At 38.8% G+C, this 21996-nt stretch overlaps 1 protein-coding gene across 1 annotated transcript; it reads left to right on the top strand.

The window, feature by feature from the left end:
- The first annotated feature begins 1658 nt into the window (after window positions 1–1658).
- On the top strand, window positions 1659–10624 carry si:dkey-205h13.2 (cartilage intermediate layer protein 2). The gene is made up of 5 exons (XM_014333341.1): window positions 1659–1683; window positions 8779–8950; window positions 9306–9418; window positions 9574–9742; window positions 10525–10624. Exons 1-5 carry the CDS (start codon window positions 1659–1661, stop codon window positions 10622–10624), a joined length of 579 nt encoding a protein of 192 aa, XP_014188827.1.
- Window positions 10625–21996: the final 11372 nt, after the last annotated feature.

The raw sequence follows: 21996 nt of genomic DNA, 5'->3' as shown, positions 1-21996 counted from the left end.
GAAAGGTTGCTCATTTAGCCAAACAGTACTTCATACAAACAAACTGACGACTGAGAACCCCTGTCCTGGGTCTCTTCTGGTTTGGCAGGGTAAAGGATTTTCTCTTTTAAATTTGTTTGGTTTTGAGCGTGATGCTTCTTGGTACTTATATTTAAAACAATACTTAAGAAACCTTGCAAAAAATACATTTAATATACGTAGTACTATAATTTAGTAGCATTTTGATGTGGCATTATGTTTTTAATACAGCTAACTTCAATCGATATACAGTGGTGTGAAAAATTGTTTGTCCCCTGTCCATTCATTTTTGCATAATTTTTGTAATCCAGCCACATTGGAGGGTTTACAAGCATGAAACACCTTTTTATGGTCATGCCACAGCATCTCCATGGGATTCAGGTCAGGACCTTGACTAGGTCACTGAGTAAGTCTTCATTTGGTTTTTCTTAAGTCATTCAGAGTTGCTGGTGCGTTTTGGAACATTGCCCTGCTGGAAAAACCAAGTGCGCTTCAGCTTGAGGTCAAAAACTGGACTGGACATTCTCCTTCGGGATGTTTTGGTAGACAGCAGAATTCTTGATTCCATTTACCACACCAAGTCTTCCAGGTCCCGAGGAAGCAAAACAGCCCCAGGCCAACACACTACCATGACCATATTTTACTGTTGGTATGATGTTCCTTGTCTGCAACGCTGTTAGTTTTTATGCCAGATGTAACAGGACTCAAACCTTCCAAAAAGTTCAACTTCTATCTCGTCTGCATAAAAGAATGTTTTACCAGATGTCTTGGGGAGATGTTTTTGGCAATTGTGAGATGAGCCTTTGAGTTATTTTTGGTCAGCAGAGGTTTTCTCCTAGAAATCTCCCATTTTTGCTCATTCCTTTTCTTATTGTTGAATCATGAAGTCTGATCTTAACTGAGACATGTGAATCCTGAGGTTCTTTAATGTTTTCTGGGTTATTTTATGACCTCTTGGATGAGTTGTTGATGTGCTCTTGGAGTAACTTTAGTAAGCCAGTCAAGCCTGGAAAGCTTCACCACTGTTCCAGATTTACTCCATTGGTGAATAATGGCTCTCACTTTGGTTCACTGGAGTCCCAAAGCCTTACAAATAGCTTTGTAAACCTAGACTGATAGATGTCAGTGACTTTGTTTCTCAAGTGTTTCTTTAGATCCTGGCAAGATGTGTTGCTTTCTGAGATCTTTTAGCCTGCTTCACTTTGTCAGACAGCTTCTATTTAAGTGATTTCTTGATTCAACAGGTCAGCCAGCAATGTAGGGACTACAGTAACTACGTTATTATTGTGGTAACGAGCATGGTAACTAGTTATTATGCCAAAATCAAGAACGCGTTAATTGTTACTGGGATTTAGATAGGGTCGTTATTCGTTACTTCTTTCGGTGGCTATGACGGAGCTTCCACAGATTCAGTAACATTAGCAAGTGGTGGAGACCAGCAGGTAGATGAGGGAAAAGGGAGGCCGATTTTTTGTCCCAGTCCAGCCGTGTAAGCAGCTCATCTGCAGTCTGGTGTTACCTTCATCTTCCTATTCGGAAGGCAGAATTTCCGAGTTCTGAGTACAATCAAAAGCACCACGACTGCAGTTTTCATGTTAAATGTAAAAAGCGCACATGATGCTGTGATGTAGGCTAGAATCATGGCGGCGGTCAACGACAGTCAAGGCGTGGGATTTCTCTCGTGGAAATATGCACATTATTTTTTACTTTCTATTGGTAGGTGGCACAGTGCACTTGTGGCAAGTAAGCAAGCTAGAAGACTGGCAATCTGGCTGGGTATCCAGTTACAGAAGCAACACATTAACAAGAGAAGTCTGAGTAAAACCAAAGTTACTTTCCCTAGTAAATAGTTACTTTGAAAATAACGAGTAACTTGAAGTAACTGAGTTACTTTTGATAGAAGTAACTAGTAATGTAACTAAGTTACTAATTTAAAGTAACTTACCCAACACTGTCGGCCAGTAATCAGGCCTGAGTGTGTTTGCTTAAAATGAACTCAGCTTTTCAAAAAATCTGGTTATTTCATCATTTAACAAGAGAGGCACTTACTTTTTCATAAAGGAAAAGGTAGGTTTGGATAACGTTTCTCCCTTAATCACTGAAATCATAATTTAAAAACAGAATTATCTTGGGATATCTTTGTCTAATATTAAAATTAGTTTGAGGATCTGAAACATGTAAGTGTGAAAAATATGCAAAAGACTGGAAAATCAGGAAGGGGGCAAACACTTTTTCACATCACTGTATTAAAAACTAAAATATTGATCTCATTGTCATTTTGTTTTAAGGTTCCTCTACAATCATGATGCGACTGGTAATGTATAACTTTAAATACATTTTAAGTTCAATTAAAATTGAATTTCCTTTTGTTCTGTAATACACATGTTTTCACATTACAAGCTCAATTCCGAAAATGTTGGTATTCTGCATAAAATCTAAATAAAAACAGAATGATATGATTTGCAAATTTTGCAAACTAACATTTTATTCACAATATAAAATACGTGAAATAAGTTTAAACTTATTAGTGGCTGATTTAAAATAGTATCAAATAGTAAAAGTTCTGGACTGCAGGGAAACAAGTTCAGCATCTATACACTTCAACTTTAATATTGTCTTGGTGAAATATGTAAGGCCTTGACCAAAAGAAACATAATATGGATGGGAGCACATGTTGCTCTAAAACCTGTTCACAGCTTTCAGCACTGATGGTGCTTTTCCAGATGTGGGAGATTTAAAATTATCTGACTGTAGAAGTACACGCCAGAAACGATGGTTCTGCACACTGTTATTGTTTTTTATTGAGAGTTATGCACACAAAGAAGGCAGTCCGTTTCAGTCTAGCTCTCTCCTCCTCCCCGCTCGACTCTGCCTTCATTATAGAGACACGGAAAAGAGACACCGTCATCAGACAATCGCCTGTGGCTCACCTGCCTCCCGGTGCCACCCCCTTGAGCTCACTGCACCACTCCTCCCTTGCAGCTGAGCCAGGGACCACGCCACCACCACACTGATATATTTCATGAAATAGCAAAATGACTCAGTTTAAATGTTTTTAATGTTCTACTGAGAATAAAGTGTCAGTTTATGAAATTTGCAAATCATTGTATTCCGGTTTCAGTTACATTTTACAGAATTTCCCAACATTATCAGAATTGATTTTATACATTCAAGACAATATGTATAAGCAGAATGCAGTTTTATGTGATTCCAACATAATTATTTTTTCTATTTTTTCTTGCAGTTGGTTGTTGCCATTACTGCGGGATTACTTTTTGGTGGGTTGTTCTCAATAACTATTAAATTTGAACAATTCTGCAATTTATAAGAAGTGCATTTAATCAAAAAATATGCAATTAAAGCATTATTAGCAAAACAAAATGTTATGATTGTGTTTACCAGAAAACACATACAAGGTGGACAGTGCGCCCAGCTCTGAAAAACAAAAAGATAAAAATGGTAAGACCCTTCCCAGTAGGATGCTACATTTCATTACCAATGTCCTGTATCTTAGCTAATGTAGAAAAACATTGTAACATGTTAATTGTATATTCAGATTTGACAATCTTAAAATAGTAACATCCTTCATCACAAGTTTATTAATGTTACATACAATGTATGTTATTTCAGTCTCAGATGAAGAACTTTGTATCTACTTCTAAAGTTAATAGCTTCTGACAAGACTATAATATCTCAAAAGTGTTGGCAATTGCAAAAATCCAACATTATTCTTCTTACTAGGAAGTGAAAATCAGGCTTCCAGTGGCTCCAGTTCTAAGAACCCAAAGGATAAAAATGGTGAGATCCTTCATTACAACTTGAATAATGTTGTAATTAGTTTTATGTGTGTACATAAAAGGTTTATATTTTCTTCTGAAGAGCTTTGTATCTTCTTGTAAAGTTGTTTTTTGGCAATTATATCAACTGGCAGAACTGTATACAGTCACAAAAAACAATAGAAATAGTTCGATCTTTCATAAAAATTTCATTAATGTCAATACAGTGTGTATTATTTCAGTCAAAATCACAACATTATTCTTCTTAGTAGGAAGCGACCAGCAGGCTCCCAGTGGCTCCAGTCCTAAGGACCCAAAGGATAAAAAAGGTATTGCAATATGATTAATGTCACATAAAATGCGTATTATTTCAATCACTGCAGAAGAGCTTCGTAGCATTTTGTAAAGTTATTCAGTTTTGACAGCTGTGCCATCATAACTGTGCACAATCACAACAGACATCATTTTTTGATTATATTTACTAGAAATCTCCACGGACTCCAGTCCTAAAGACCAAAAGGATAAAAATGGTGCGATCCTTCATTACAACCTAATGAATGTCACATAAAATATGGATATTTTCAGTCGGTGCTGAAAAGCTTTGTATCTTCGTGTAAAGTTGCTCATTTTTGAAAATTACCTAAATTGGCAGAACTGTAAAAATAGAAATATTGAGATCCTTCATAAAAATTTCATTAATGTCAATACAGTGTGTATTATTTCAGTCATTGGTAGAACTGTACAACATCACAACATTATTCTTCTTACTAGGAAGCGACCAGCAGGCTCCCAGTGGATCTAGTCCTAAGGCTCTATAGGATAGATCCTTCATTGTAATATGATTAGTGTCACATAAAATCCGTATTATTTCAATCACTGCAGAAGAGCTTTGTAGCATTTTGTAAAGTTATTCAGTTTTGACAGCTGTGCCATCATAACTGTGCACAATCACAACAGACATCATTTTTTGATTATATTTACTAGAAAACTCCCCTCAAACCAGTCCTAAGGACCAAAAGGATAAAAAAGGTAGATCCTTAATGAGAATTTGATTAATGCCAGTACAGTGTGTATCATTTCAATCACTGCAGAAGAGTTTAGTAAAAGTTACTCATTTTTGACAATTTTGCACAATCACTGTGCACAATCACAACAGACATCATTTTCTTACTATATTTACTAGAAAACTCCACTGACTCCAGTCCTAAGGACCAAAAGGATAAAAAAGGTCAGATCCTTCATTACAACTTGATTTATGTCACAAACGTGTATGTACATAAAATGTGCTGAAGAACTTTTCAGCTTCTTGTAAATGTATTAAATTTTGACAATTTTGTAAACTCCCAGAACTGTACACAATCACAAAAGATCTTTTTATTCATTTTAACTAGAAAAGTCAAGTGGCTCCAGTTCTAAGAAACAAAAAGATAAAAATGGTGAGATCCTTCATTGTAACTTGATTAACACCATGTAAAATGTGTACATCTTCAGTCTCTGTTGAAGAGCTTTGCATCTTCTTGTAAAATTATTCAAATTTGACAAGAATTGTACACTGTAACAAAGTACAACATTATTCCACTTAATAGGAAGCAAATTGCAGGACTCCAGTGAATCTAGTTCAAAGGAAGAAAAGGACGGTAAGAGCCTTCAACACTGTGTATCAGTATCACATACAGTGTGGTGTATTTTAATCACGGTGGAAGAACTTTGTAACGTCTTGGAACTCCATAAACTGTAAGGACTGTTATTCTTCTTATGTTTACTAGAAAGGAAACAGCAGGACTCCAGTGAATCTAGTTCAAAGGAAGAAAAGGATGAAAATGGTAAGACCCTTCACTATGTGTCACACCCAACGTGTAGTCAGTGGCATACTTTGAAATGAGAGAAATATTTGCTTATATTGTGATGTCAAACAATGCCCCCAAAATGATGATGTATTATTCTATACATTTACATCTCTATTCTACATTTTTTAATTGGTTGCTAAAGCTTGGTTGCTAAATGCACATTAAACTGTTTACTGGAATACGTGTTAAATGTGTTGATGTGACAGTGGAAATTCAGATTCTTTCTTATCTTATCTTATCTTATCTTATCTTATCTTATCTTATCTTATCTTATCTTATCTTATCTTATCTTATCTTGTCTTGTCTTATCTTATCTTTTAAGGTGCAACCTACTGAGTGTCTGTCTGATTTTAAGGAACAAAAGAAGACCCTTCACTTTAATATAGCCCAAAGTGAAGTGAAGTTTCTAAGTTCCTAAGGTGGAAAATTTAATGTTTCATTTGTCACACAGGAGTAGCTATTTTATCCTTTTTATCAGTTTCCTGATAAAATAGGACTTTCCTCTTTTTTTTTTGGTAATCACACAGTATTAACTCTCATTTTCTCACCAACTAAAGTATCGAATTCATTGTATTTGAAAAACAATCAATGCATTTTAATTGATCAGTTTGTGCAATTTTTAAAGTCTCACTTTCTGCTGTTTTTTCATTTTCTGCATTTCAGTAAAGCCCTGCTACTATCCCACCAACATTCGTAAGGAGATCACATTTTATTTTCTCATTTGCAGTTACAGTGTGAAAAAGTGTTTGTCCCCCTGATTTCCTGGTGTTTTGCATGTTTTTCACACTTACATATTTCAGATCATCAAACAATTGTTAATATTAGACAAAGATAACCAAAGTTAATATGAAATTCAGTTTTTAAATGAGGATTTCAGTGATTAAAGGAGAAAGTAAGAAAGAAAAAAAAAACAAAAAAAAAAAAAACAACTCTCCAGTGAACCAAAGTAGCAGCCATTATATACAAAATGAGAAAACTTGGAACAACGGTAAAGCTTCCCAAGAGTGACCAAAATTACTCTAAGAGCACATTGATGACAGCTTAAGAAAAACAAAATGAAGACTTTGGAGCGGCCTAATCAAAGTCCGGACCTGAATCCGAAGTAGATGCTGTGGTATGACCTTAAAAAGCTGTTTCATGCTTGAAAACCCTACAATGTGGCAAAATTGCAACAATTATGCAAAGATGATTGGTCCAAAATCCCTCTACTCTTGATTCCAGTTTTTGCTGCTAAGGGTTGGCCCAACCAGTTATTAGGTTTAGGGGGCAATCACGTTTTCACACAGAGCCATGTAGGTGATACAGTGGGGCAAAAAAGTATTTAGTCAGCCACCGATTGTGCAAGTTCCCCCACTTAAAATGATGACAGAGGTCAGTAATTTGCACCAGAGGTACACTTCAACTGTGAGAGACAGAATGTGAAAAAAAAATCCATGAATTCACATGGTAGGATTTGTAAAGAATTTATTCGTAAATTAGGGTGGAAAATAAGTATTTGGTCACCTCAAACAAGGAAAATCTCTGGCTCTCACAGACCTGTAACGTCTTCTGTAAGAAGCTTTTCTGTCCCCCACTCGTTACCTGTATGAATGGCACCTGTTTGAACTCATCATCTGTATAAAAGACACCTGTCCACAGCCTCAAACAGTCAGACTCCAAACTCCGCCATGGCCAAGACCAAAGAGCTTTCGAAGGACACCAGGAAAAGTATTGTAGACCTGCACCAGACTGGGAAGAGTGAATCTACAATAGGCAAGCAGCTTGGTGTGAAAAAATCAACTGTGGGAGCAATCATCAGAAAATGGAAGACATACAAGACCACTGATAATCTCCCTCGATCTGGGGCTCCACGCAAGATCTCATCCCGTGGGGTCAAAATGATCATGAGAACGGTGAGCAAAGATCCCAGAACCACACGGGGGGACCTGGTGAATGACCTGCAGAGAGCTGGGACCAAAGTAACAAAGGTCACCATCAGTAACACACTACAACGGCAGGGAATCAAATCCCGCAGTGCCAGACGTGTTCCGCTGCTGAAGCCAGTGCATGTCCAGGCCCGTCTGAAGTTTGCCAGAGAGCACATGGATGATACAGCAGAGGATTGGGAGAATGTCATGTGGTCAGATGAAACCAAAGTAGAACTTTTTGGTATAAACTCAACTCGTCGTGTTTGGAGGAAGAAGAATACTGAGTTGCATCCCAAGAACACCATACCTACTGTGAAGCATGGGGGTGGAAACATCATGCTATGGGGCTGTTTTTCTGCCAAGGGGACAGGACGACTGATCCGTGTTAAGGACAGAATGAATGGGGCCATGTATCGTGAGATTTTGAGCCAAAACCTCCTTCCATCAGTGAGAACTTTGAAGATGAAACGAGGCTGGGTCTTCCAACATGACAATGATCCAAAACACACCGCCCGGGCAACAAAGGAGTGGCTCCGTAAGAAGCATTTGAAAGTCCTGGAGTGGCCTAGCCAGTCTCCAGACCTCAACCCCATAGAAAATCTGTGGCGGGAGTTGAAAGTCCGTGTTGCTCGGCGACAGCCCCAAAACATCACTGCTCTCGAGAAGATCTGCATGGAGGAATGGGCCAAAATACCAGCTACTGTGTGTGCAAACCTGGTAAAGACCTATAGTAAACGTTTGACCTCTGTTATTGCCAACAAAGGTTATGTTACAAAGTATTGAGTTGTATTTTTGTTATTGACCAAATACTTATTTTCCACCCTGATTTACGAATAAATTCTTTACAAATCCTACCATGTGGATTCATGGATTTTTTTTTCACATTCTGTCTCTCACAGTTGAAGTGTACCTCTGGTGCAAATTACTGACCTCTGTCATCATTTTAGGTGGGGGAACTTGCACAATCGGTGGCTGACTAAATACTTTTTTGCCCCACTATATTTCCCCTAAATCATAAACACCTTCATTTAGAAACTGCATTTTGTGTTTACTTATGTTATCTTTGTCTAATATTTAAGTTTCTTTGATGATCTGAAACCTAATACTTTTTCACACCACTGTACATCACAGCCATCTTTTTTAACATTCACAATTTGTCTTAGTCAAATGAAAACATTTACAGAAAAGCTTTCAAAGTTGCTAAATTATCTGAATTTGACCCTTTTCCAGGAGGCTGGACAGAATGGTTCGATAGAGACGACCCTTCTGCATCTGGAGACTGGGAAACTCTTTGCAGGCTCCGCAAAGAGAACCCTGGAAAGATCTGCCCTAGACCAGCAGCTATCGAAGCCAAGACTCTATCTGGGCTCACTGTGGCTGCAGCAGGGGACGTGATTTACAAGTAAGAACAGTACAAGAAAAAATATGTGAAAAAGTGTGTGTGAGTGATATATTCTATGGAATTGGCAGCATTTGCATCTTCACTGTTTAAGTTGGACACAGTTTGAGGATTCACCAAAGTGTGACATGAACCATATGCCACAGCAATCCATCCAGTGTTTTGGAGATATTGCAGCCTGTACCACAGTGGTGACAAATCAACAGACAGACAGATGGGCTGACAGAGTTTGATTGCCATGCCTTTAACCATGCATTAACATGTCTAAAAAATGCAAATACACTTAAGTGGTTACAGCCATTAGGCTGCTCTTAGTCAGTGTCATGCTGGTCTCCTTCTTTTCTTTTTTCTTTTTTAGAAATGACATAACTTCAGGATTTATCTGCAGAAACAAAGACCAGATCAACAATAAGAAGTGCAACGATTATCGTGTTCGCTTCAGCTGCTATCCCCCCTTTTGTGAAAGAGGAGGTATCACTACATTCTGCATGTGGAATATTAAGCTCCTAATGCAAACTGATTTCTTGCTTTTTTTTATTGCATAAAGTATAGACAGTCATTTAAAATGTTGCATTGGTTCTGTAGTTTTCTAACAGGCATGCTTTGTCTGTATTTACTCGCTGCAGTGTGTTGGACCAGCTGGTTTAATCGCGATGATCCTGGCACAACAGGAGACTGGGAGGTTTTAAGTGAACTGAAGAAACAAAACAAAATTTGTGACAACCCTCTGTATGTGGACGCTGTTACCACTGACACGATGACCCCAGCCATCTACACAGGGGAGACCTTTTACATGTAAGCTGCCTCCTAAGAAAACAATAAAAGCTTCACGTGTAGTACAAACAACCCAATGATCAAACACAGTGTTCAGCAACAACGCCTCTTGCCTCAAGTTTCCAAATTTTAGATATGTTCTGCCTGAAGATATTTCTTAAACAACGAATGGGAATTCAGTTATATTTGTAAGGGTGATCATTTTTCCTGAGGGATTTCAAAATAATGTCAAAATTCATTCTTGTATTACTGGGTTTGACTAGAACAATATGTGTGTTACGAGAAAGAAAAAGTAATACATGACAGGAAATGATTTACATATGATTATTTTATCTTATTTAAATTGGATGTTTGAGACATTTCACATTTACACTTATAAAAAACAAATTACACAAGACATTTTGAAGAGTAAAATTCATTTTTATTGGACCTGCCAACAGCACTATTGCGAAACCAGGTCATCTATTTTTATCATTAAAAAAGACAACTGCAACAACAAAAGTAAGTATGGTTTAACCAACATGCCTCATTAAACAGTGGAAATGAACTGACATTTACATATTACTTTACCAGTCTTATTGACTGTGGAGTATAGTGCTGGAGAATAGAAGGTAGATTTAACCATACATGTTTACTCTGCTTTACACTTTAATTATTTTATGGTGGGCAAATTAGACCTACTAACTAGATATGTATGTCTTTGTACAATAAACACAAGTTCCTGTTTTAGATTATTATCGTCATAATAATAAAATAAGAACATTAAGAATATTTGTAGCTTACTTTGTGCTCATTTTTTTCAGGTACAATCCAACTGATGGATTTGTTTGCCGCAATAAGGACCAGACTACTGGCAAGTGCAGTGACTACAAAGTTCACTTTGGATGCCCATGTAACAACTGAGCCCCGATTGAGTCCACCACGCTTAGAATTGTGGGGAGAAAAGAAGTTCCTCTTCATATCACTTTAATTTTCCTCTGCTATTTCTTTTGTTTAATAATTCATTTTTTACTGGGCGTAATATCGGGAGGAATTTGTAATGGGCCCCTTTCGCAGACATCTTCACTTAGCGGCGTTGCAAAAGCACAGGTGTTGCTAAATTAAAGATGATCTTGTTTCACTGAAGCAACCATGGTGATGTGAACGACACAAAAGCAGCTAAAAATGAAGATTTAGTATTAAATATGTACGCAAATGTTTTCAGTGGTACAGGAGGAAGTTTTTCTGCTTTAACTTTCTTTTCTTTTCAGTGATTATGAAAGCATGACATTGTTTGACTAATGAACCAAAATACTAAAACGAATAAAACCACTAATGAACAGCAAGTCGGTTTCTTCTCTTGAGCTTACATGAAGCTATGACTTGATGTGAGTTATGCAGATGTACAGTATATGTTTTCAGCAGATGGTGGGGACTAATGTGATACGCATGCTGTGTTGTTTGACAGGAAAGTGAAAATGTGGAAAAGCGCAACTCAGTAAATCTGAATTTTATATCAAAATAATTGGCAACACTAACAAGCAAACACACAGGTAGAACTAATGTCTATTTATAGAAAAAAAGACAGTTTGTTTTTTTAGTGCAGGATTAGTGTATTTACAGCTTCCCTTTCTCGCTGACCTACATAAGGCCTTCGCCACATTTCCTTTAAAATCAAGTATTCTTGATGCAAGCCTGTACGTGCACATAACCCCCTGCAAACCCAGAATGTACACATATAGGCACACAGATACATATATACATGCACACACATACACACAGGCACTAAGGAGAGCAGGGAGATACAAGGTGATTCCATAACACCGCCAACAATTCCTCGGGAGATGAGCACTTGTGATAGGTGCTGAAAAGAAACTGCAGGGCACTGTACGGAATATAAAATAAGGAACTTTTCCACAGTCTGCTCTTGGAAACGGATCTGTTCTTTGGAGGGTTTTGCTAATGCTTGCATGTTTGCATTGCATCAACAGTTCTGTACTTGGTGCCATTTGGCTTTGAGCATGAACGCCTGTCTTCCAGAAGGCTGAAGACTGTGTTGAAATAGGCAACATATCAAAAGACGAAAAAGAAAAAAAAACAACCGAGAAGGACGGATGCAATCTGTTAAATTTTTCCTCTCAACTTCTCATGATAAAACTAAAGAGGAAAAATTCTGACACTGGTGGCAAAATAAAATGAAATTTGCATTATTGAAGTGCAACATAAGTGTCGAAGCTTTGCAGCACTATGGCGTTCCATTCTCTTCCATTAATCTACCAATATTCCATGGCTGTGAAGGCCTATTTATAGACCAGGGGATGATTAAGTGGTGAAGCTCTGTGCCACAAAGGGAACCAAGCTCATTTTCTTTTTCCTTCCTCTCTCTTCTTTGTGTATTCTCTTCCTACTTCTCCCTCTCTCTTTCTATCCCTCTGTGCCCGAGTCTTCTTTCCTATCGTCTCACTCTTTCTCTCTGCGCTCCTCTTTTCCATGAGCTTATATATTATATACCCAACTTTCATTCATATACTTTAGTTTAGCTGTCATTAAAATTATGTTAGACTCAAGGGGTAAGGATAAGTCCTTTAATTTCTTTTCTTTTTTTCATTAGGCATTTGACAAAAGGATTTACAGCAGTGTTAATTGTTATGAGGCTTCACAGCAAAGACTGACAGGCTTAACAAGAGAGGATGAAGCTCAGTTCTATATGTTTCCATTGCTAAGGCAAGCTGGCTCAAGAATGAAAAGTGTTTTTAGTTATAAGTAGAGGAAGAACATTTGTGCAGAGAGCTGCTTGCAAGGTGTCCTTGAGTGGAAGTGGAGCAATGCACAGGATAAAGGGTTAAGCTCATTTTCATGTGTGCAGACATGATTAATGGAGGAGAGGAAAGGAAAGGAAAGGAAAGGAAAGGAAAGGAAAGGAAAGGAAAGGAAAGGAAAGGAAAGGAAAGGAAAGGAAAGGAAATGACCTCACCCAGTTTAGGACCAGCCTCGTTTCATCGTTTCCAGAAGAGCAAGGACATAAATGAGCTCAAACCCTCCTCCGTGCTTCCACACACTCCAGCTACTGGTCCATATCCAGATTTTTCCCTGCATTTACAGAGGCTTGGATAACAGCATTTTTGTGAAGAGTGGGCTTAGTGCAGAGCTGTAAATACTGATGACCTCAATAACACCCATTTGCCTATTAAAACCACTCAAAATATTTGTAGAAGGAGGTGAAAATGGACTATTTGAATATGCTGAAATGATACTTATTATGCCAGAAGTAGATTTATTTTTAATGCAATAAAAAATGGATTCTGTGTTAGAAATTAACCATAAAAAGTGCAGTCATTTATATCATACATACTGAATATCAAAGCTTATGTGACAGAAATAAGTCACCAAATTTGTCCTCATCAGAAATGTCTTTTTCTCACTAACTGCAAGAGTTTGGGACTAAAAATAGCAACATTTAATGCATCTGAAAGCATCTCAGCATCCTTAAATCTAGAACAGCTCTTTGCAATCACCTAACAGCCGGAGCTTGTATTTAAAGACCAATTTGTTACACTATTTAGAATTTCTGTTTATTTGTCTAATATATTTTGGTATAGCTGCAGTCTTGGCAACCCATGAAAACACTTTAGCTGTACAAGGCAGTCCATGTACGTTGAGTTATTTTTAATAAATCCTTAACCAGGCAATTTGATAATTCCCAAATCCATCTGTCAAATAGCATTTAATTTAAAGACACAAATTTATCACATTCATGGCGGTGTAAATTTGATTAGTCCTGAATTATGTATAAATGAATAGCTCTGCCTCCATCCCTAGACTCCTTGGGATGTCAGACCCCAACTTTAAATCCCTCTCACCAAAGCAATATGAGCCTGAAAAGCTATTAGAGCATGACTCCTGAGAGATGAACAAGACAAAAGCGTTATGCCTGTACCTCCACGTAAGGTGCGAACAATACCAGGCTATTTTCACTCTGACAAGCCATATTAGTCGTGCCAGCTTTTGCCTGCTGGCAACTCCGACGTGATAGCTGTCTGGGACATTTTGTTTCCAGTCACAGTAGCTGATCCCTTGATTAAAAACATTGAATGCTGAGAGCGTGTTATCCCTGTTTGGAGTTTCTGATCCTGGGTGTCTCAGGCGACTGCTGGGCTTTCTCATCCCCAGCGGCAACAGCTGATCCCAGGAACTTTAAGGACGCAGAGTGGATTGCATTACTGAGGTGGAAGTCAAAACATGCCAGAAGTGTTTGCCTGTCATAACCCTTCGCTGAAAAAAAATAAGAAAAATTCTGGTGTGTAAGCTGATTTCTAATGAGGAAATAGATGCATTGTTACCCAACTTTCACTGCAGTATCTTTAAGACAGCAAACGGTCTTTGTAAAAGTTATTTTTTTTCCCCGCATCACACCGTATGGCCTGAAACAGATTTATATTATGTGGTGACATAATGTTAGCTTGGTGGCATTCATGTTCATGGGTGGTTTCCGTGTCTCTTTTGTCAATGGCTTATAAAATGGCAAGAATTACACCGCTCCCCAATGAGTTACGACTAGGCACCAAGAGAACCCATTAACAAAGGCCCAGATGCACACAAATCACCAATGTGTGTCCAATCTTTGTTTACACTATCACATTTGGCTTTGAAAGGCCCTCCACTTACACCCATTCATGGGCATCAGAGATGGAGATGTCTTTGGAGAAAGGGAAGTTTATTGGAGGCTTTCCTGTAACAGAATGCAAAGCCTTATGAGTTCCTCTCATATTCTCCAGTCTCCTTCTCTGCAGGCAAACCCTTGGCACTGGCTAGCCCAATAGGGAAAGTCACTTTTTGCAAGCATTGCCAAGATTTCTATTTGAAAGCCAAAATGTGTAGGCAGACAGATGCATCTGTCCACATTCTGTCTGTTCCTCTCTTTCAAACTTTCCTCACTGGCTCTCACTATCTCTCTCTCTCTCACACACATGCATATGCACACACATCCACTCGCTCACACAGGGGGCTGTTTCCTCATCGTTCACACTGAGAAATGCCCTGTAAGGATGTCCTTATCCTGCAAACCAGACTCTGCTGGATGCTATATAATAACAACTCCAGCCATCCACCATCCAATCAGCCAGGCTCACTGCTGTGGGTGCGCGCGTGTGTCTGTGAATATGCATGATTTTTTTTCTCTCCCTAAGATCTGAAACCACAGCGCACAGAAAGGATTTATTTTTCCTGACAAGATATAAACAACTCATACAAAATCAATTTTAAAAAGGAAAATATTTATTCATTTACAATTGTTTGTGGTCAGATAGAGGCTACTGTGTGAGGAATTTCAGCTGAGAACCATAAATATTACCACAATTATACATTAAAAAACAGTCCATGGTGAGCACAAGGATGGATAGAGGTGGATTATGCAGCAGGAGAAGTCTGAGAATTTTCTGTGGACATTTGGACTTTCTTGCTCTGGAAAAAGTGGGGCATCTTTTCCACTAATTATGGGATGAATCCAAGCTGACTACAACTGCTACAAACCTTTCAGACCAATATTTCAAACCAAAAATGTGTTAAATAAACTGTATTTGAGTTATTAATGAAGCATTCATTTTAAGGGGCACAATGAATCATAATCTGTAATGTTTCAATGGATATTAAATCTCTATGGCAATATGAACTATAATGTTTCATTAGTATAGCCTTGATGAATCTTTTCTGCACTTATGATGTTTTTTTTTAAAAAAAATAAACATGTGAAGCATATGGATCCAGAGTTATATTTAACATATTATGTTTTAAGCCTCTTTAAAGGTCTAATCAGGCACATATGATTCAAAACTGGGTGTGCACTGGAAGACTACAGTCAGGTGCTCATTAATCCAAACATCTAATCAAACGTGGAACCGGCTCAGTGGATTCGGGCATGTAGACATGGTCAAGAGGATCTTCTGAAGGAAGGAGCTGAGCATTAGAATGAACTGGGATTTAATTAACTGTGAATGGGACATGCTTGATAGTGCTAGACAGGCTGGTCTAAGTATTATAAAAACTGCTCATCTACTGGGATTGTTCCACACAGCCAGGGAGTGGTGTGAAAAAGAGAATCTATTCAGCGAGTAGCAGTTTTCTGTGAGAAAATGTCCTGATGATGTCAAAGGTCAGTGGAGAATGGCCAGGCTGCTTGGAGCTAATAAGAAGGCAACAGTAACTCAAATAACCATTCATTACAACCAAGGCATTCAGAAGAGCTAAAAACATCAAACCTTGGAGCAGAAAGTGAACACTGGGTGCTGTTCCTGTCAGCGAAGAACAGGAAACTGAGACTACAATTCACACTGACTCACCAAAACTGGCCAACAGAAGATTGGAAAACCATTGCTTGGTCTGATGAGTCTTGATTTCTACAGCAACATTTAGATGGTAGGGTCAGAATTTGATGTAAACTATGTGAAAGGATGGCTCCATCCTGCCTTTTCTCAATGGTTCAAGGTGCTAGTGTTGATGTAATGGAGCTGGGGATATTTTCTTGGCACACTTAGTACAAAATGAGCATTGTTTATACACCATAGCCTACCTGACTATTGCTGCTGAAGATGTCTTTCCCTTTATAACCACAGTGGGATCATCTCAAAATGACACTGGTACTCAGATCGTCTCCGCAGTCATCAGATCTCAATCCACTAGAGCACATTTGGGATGTGGTAGAATGGGAAGATTGACATCCTGGATGTGTAGTCGACACATCTGCAGTAACTTTGTGATGTTATAATATCAATATGGAGCAAAATCTCTGAGGAATGTTTCCAGCATCTTTGTATAATCTACAAAAAAAAAACAAAAAAAAAACAAAGCCCCAAATAAAAAATAAAAAAACATCTGAAGGCAAAAAGAGGTCCAACCCAGTAGTACCATGGTGTACCTAATAAAGTGACTGTTAGATGTATACACCACAGTGAATGTATGCTGGTGAATGTGTACATTATATTTTAAGTTACTTTTAAAGAAAGTAAGAACATTTATAATGCCTCAGTCACAATTAAGTGACTCAGTAAGCCGTGACTGTGAACCAGTGTGCACGAGAGCACAGCCCCGGAGCTGCTGAGCTAAACAAAAATGTTTCTGTTAATATTTCTGATTACACCTGCGCTTTTCCTTATCTTAAGTCATCTTCTCTATAAAAGACCCATATTGTGAAAATCAAGGTTACAATCACAATGGAGGTGTAGAGGCTGAAATTGCTGTGGCAATAACCTCTATTGATTACGACTGTCATTTTACATTGCAGTATAAATGCACTAATATGGTAGGACTGCATTACTACAAAAGCACTGTTTAAATCATTGCATTTGAACCACTGTAAAAATAAATCAATAAATAGAAAAAAATGCATGATTCAAAACATAGCATCATACACCAGAACTGAGAAAAACAAATGCAGAAATGGAGCTTTGATTTTAAAATGTCTGTTTATTGTTTATATTTCAGCAACAGCAGCTCTTAGATATTGTGACTTTCATTCTAATGGGTTTCTTGGGGTGGTAGTTAACAGATTCACCTTACGCTTTGTCTCATCTCTGGTTTGAGACCAGAATGACACACAAACCAAGATTCAGAGGATTTAAGCTACTATACTCCTTGTGCCAATCCCAAGTTTGGATAAATGGGAGAGCTGTGTCAGGAAAGGCATCTGTGCCAAATCAAATATGCATATCCATCCACTGTGGCGACCCCTTGGGAAATAAGGGCGCAGCCGAAAGGACCCAGATAATGTGTTTCTTAACCTCTACCAGGACTCTTTAAGAGTGGTGCACTCAGTGCTTATTGGGTATTTGACATTTCTTCAAACTACTTTTAAGGTTGAACAGCACCAAATAATTATTATTGATCACACCATCATTAGGGTAACTTCTAACACAGACTACCATTTTGTGCCTGGTAATTCAGCATTTATGGACGGGTAACAAATTCAAGGGAAAGCCTGAGTGCTTAAAACCCACAGTGAGGTGATTCACTTATTCTGTTATGCTGGAGGGAGCACCGTGCTGACATGTTTGGGGTCCACTAGTCACTCAGTACAAAGTTGTTCTGAGTGATCACCTTCATCCTGAAAGGAAACATTTCCATTCTGATAAGAGGGGTCTGTACTAGGATGACACAGTGCTCATTCATAGGATAAGAGGGGGAGTAACAGAAGGGTTTGATGAGTTGGAAAATGATGTGAATCGTATGCTGTGGTCTTCATCCTCATCAGGTCTCAGCTCAGTGAAAAGCTTTAAGGGTGATTTCGGACAGACATGTTAGACAGCCCTCTCTCCACCACCTTCATAGAAACACCAGTGACTTAGAAAAATGGTATTCTATTCCTCCTGTGAAGCTCTACCTAAACTGTGGTGGTGGCATGTGGTGACCTAACACATCGATTAGACACTTGATTTTTCCTTCAATTTGCCACGTGTCTACAAATATTGTTAAGCTGTTAGCTTCTTTTATCAATTTAATAACAGAACCACTATTCTCACCTAAGATAGTCAAGTATCCATACTATACCAAGACAGTTTTGGGGTCCAGTGGTTACAAAATAAGACGCTAAATGGCCTGCGTATAATAACCTGACTGGGTAGTGGCACTGCCTGCTACACTGCAGCACCTACTGTGACTAAATAAGGAGACTTCCTCATGCCTACTTTATTTTCATTAACCAATAATGAAATAACTTTAATGTTGACTCACAGATAATATGTAATATAACTCATAATTGGACATTAAATGTTACTTGGTTTTAGCTTCAGTACTTGCACAATAAAATTGTGTCTTAAATAGGCTCAAATATATCATCAAGCCTTTGGGTTATAACCCAAGTGCTGTGTGCTTTTGTTTACAAATGTTATCTAGCTTCATACAAATAGCTTTGGCAGCTGTCTATGTTGTTACGTGATACCTTTGACAACTGATTTTGCACTTCATATAATCCTTACATGATTATCAGCTTATTAAATTAAATAGTTTATTATATATTATGCATGGCATATGCTACTTATGAAATCACCTACCTTTGCAATCAATTACCTGCAAATAGAAGAAGCTTGCCTCCCAGGTTTTTGCCAGACAGTTTGAACAATAACATTTTTAAATGATCATGCTCTAAAGTTAAACTAGTCATGCAGCAGTTTTGTCTCTTATTCTAACGAAACTGCGACTGAAACTGAACACCTTAGGGTGCGCATCACCTTCATGAAGTGCACCCAACAGGGCAGGCGGGCTAATGTCAGGATCACTGCTCTGTGTGCAGTTCAGTTTAATGGAATCAAAATTTAATTAACGCTGCCTATTTAAAATATTTTGAGCAAAAATTGAGCATACAATATATAATTCATGAAGGCACTACTCACACAGTCTAACTGCATGAAAATTCATGCAGTCGAACTTCATTAGGGTGCATTAATTTTAGTTTCTATAAAGGTATTGAATAGAGTGGCGGATGAGTACAAATTTGATTTTCAAATTATTCTGAGCTGCTGTATCATTAGTTATTCTACAGGGTACAGAGCATTTAGTTATTTGTGACGATCTATCATGGCACATTACCACAATGGGCACAAATTGACCATAGTTCTCAACTATAGTTGCACTGAGTAAATTACCATGCCATTATTGAAAGTAATATGGCAGATAGAAGTTACAGATGGCTGTCACATTATAAAGTCAGAGCGCAGTACCAGAAGTAAGTCTGCCTGAGTCTAGTTGCCGTGGGGGGGATTTGTGGGCATCCATCAGCACTAACTGGAAGTGACAGTGTGCAGAGAGGTCCTAATTACTGTCTCACTTGACTAATTGTCGCCTCTGAAGAATGTATTCCCCACTGAGATCCCACCTCATTGACAATACTGCTCAAGACATATAGACCAGGGCTGCCTTCCCCGCGCTCAAAGGAAGTGTCCACAAATGGGAAATGTAAACACAGTACACTGCGAACTCAGTGCTACTGTCGCTGACAAAAAAAGAACAGGTTCAAATCATCTTTGTGAGTTCCAATGAAGAAAGAGTATGTGTTCCTTGTAGGGGCCCTAGTGTGGCTCACCAAAGTGTTAGTTACAGTCATCACGGAACAATGTGCTGATGAATTGAGACCATTGTTGCCTTTCTGGAGCCAACCATGTTAAAATAACTTGGGGTATTCAAAATAATGCTGTAGAGATGAGTCTTTAGTGCTGGGCTACTAAACTGAATGAATGTCTTCTCTTTCAAGGTCTTACCATTCAAAGTGCATCAGCTTCTCGTTTCCATGGTTTCCCCTCTCTGCGCCAATGCTATCTTTCCACCACTATGCCTGCGCGGGAGAGAGCGAGAGGGGGAGAGAGAAAGCGAGGGAGAGAGAGAGAGAGAAAGAGAGAGAGAATGACAGAGGGCTTTCAGCAGTGGTTATCTCTCCTTTGCATAAAGTCCCCTTTGCATTACTCAGTGCATGAATGGCGTTTGAATAAACACACCAGCCAGCTCATATGGAACCCTCCACGGGTTACAAGCGAGTGGGTGTGTATAAACTCATCTAATTTGTGGTCTTCTTCAAAAATGACAAGGTTTGATCATAGATGGAAGAAAGTACATTTCCCAAATGGCACAAGGGTATTTTCCTATTAGTCACAACAAGCTAAAGGAGCAAGAGTCATTTAACATCATAATGTGGCAATTATTTGATATTCCCATCTCCTTTCCCCTTTTATAACTGGTTCACACACAGTTATCTCCACCTGAGCGGCTTTCAGGGAAGTGAAAAAGGGTGTTAACCTGAGACATCTAATTGAAAACGAAGATCAAGATCAACACAGAAAGCATTAATCTAGTGCAGTGGAAATTGTATGTTTGCCCATGCATTCCCTGTGTTAGGGCTTAAAATATTATTTAGATTCTTGATTAGAAAATTAAGTCGCAATCACTTCTTGCTGCATTAATTTGCATGCATTGAGTGAGGAGGTACCTGAGGACTTAACGCATTTGCAACGCCTTAGTATTAGGCCAGAGGGCGCTTTAATTTTAAAAGGAAAACAGCGTGCCTGTCAGTTGATGTCTTCTCTCGGAGCTCAATAAGCATTCCTTTCATGCTGTGTGAAGCTCTGCTGACTTATATGGAAACCCTGAATTTCTCCATAATTATGCTAATGGTCCAGATGGTAGCATCACGAGTGCCATTCTCTTTGATATTCTCACACTGCAGAGGGCTGGTGTGCAGACCCACGCAAACCAACACACGCTCAAAGTCAGTGTTCACACCACCTACTTGAGCCCATGTAAATTAATTCGCGGATCCTTTAGCTGAAAAAAGCCCACTCGTCACTATTAAATGCATGTGCTTGTATTTGTTTTGGGGATTTGGCAATTCTTGTAAAGTACAATAGAGTCGCACTTCAACAAAAGGCGGGTGTAGGTGTCAGTATCCTTTATTTATCTACACATTTGCTCATGATTTACTACGATTTTTACAGTCTAATAAAAAGAACAATAAACGGCGATGTGAGTGCACTTCAAGAACATTTCAGTGACATTTGTGAAGGTTGAAAAAAAAAAGCATGCCAAGGTCATACACTGTAAGGCCATGAATAAATATTCCAGCGAATTTTATTTTAGAGTCCCCCCCCTCCTTAACCACACACTCGCGCACAAACATACACATACGCGCGCACAGGCCAGCCATTCACTCACTCGAGCCACACAATAACTGTGTTCATCCAGGCTTGGACTCTGGTGGCGCCCATCAAAGAGCTCCTTTCACATCTCCGTGGGGATTAAATGGGACCTCCACCCTTTCTGGGCGGCTGTGCGCCGTTCTACCTATACCTCCAGCTGATGCACTGGCCCATGAAAAACTGCCCATTTGGGGCGGATGCTGATAAGGTGCATGTAGTGTTAAATCAATAGCACAGGCCTATACGCAAGAGCGGCAGATATCCATCTTCTCGGTGCAATGCATAGCATAGGATAGAGACTGTTTTGAACCCGTTAATCAGATAGAAACGCGATATGCTCAGCAGATATTGGATGTCTTTCCCCGTGAAATTTAACCAGCGGTGGAGTCTTTGTGTGTATGACGCACACACCTTCACTTCGGAGGATGGCTCGCACTTGAGAACAGTCTGTTGCTGGAAGGCTTTCAAGTCTAAAGTGGAGTTATTTGCATAGGTTAAATATTCGTGCCTTTCAGCAGCTTCTGTCGATATTACGGATTTGCTGTTCTGCCAATTTTAATTCCTTTCATTCCACTCCTCCCACATTTCTGGAATGATGGTGAAAATTGTCGGAAGGTTGATGCT

Source organism: Haplochromis burtoni, unplaced genomic scaffold, assembly GCF_018398535.1.
Source record: "Haplochromis burtoni strain Fernald_Lab_line unplaced genomic scaffold, NCSU_Asbu1 Contig_47, whole genome shotgun sequence".
NCBI lineage: Eukaryota > Metazoa > Chordata > Actinopteri > Cichliformes > Cichlidae > Haplochromis > Haplochromis burtoni.
The sequence above is the reverse complement of the archived record's forward strand: the minus strand, read 5'-3'. Positions and strand labels throughout refer to the sequence as shown.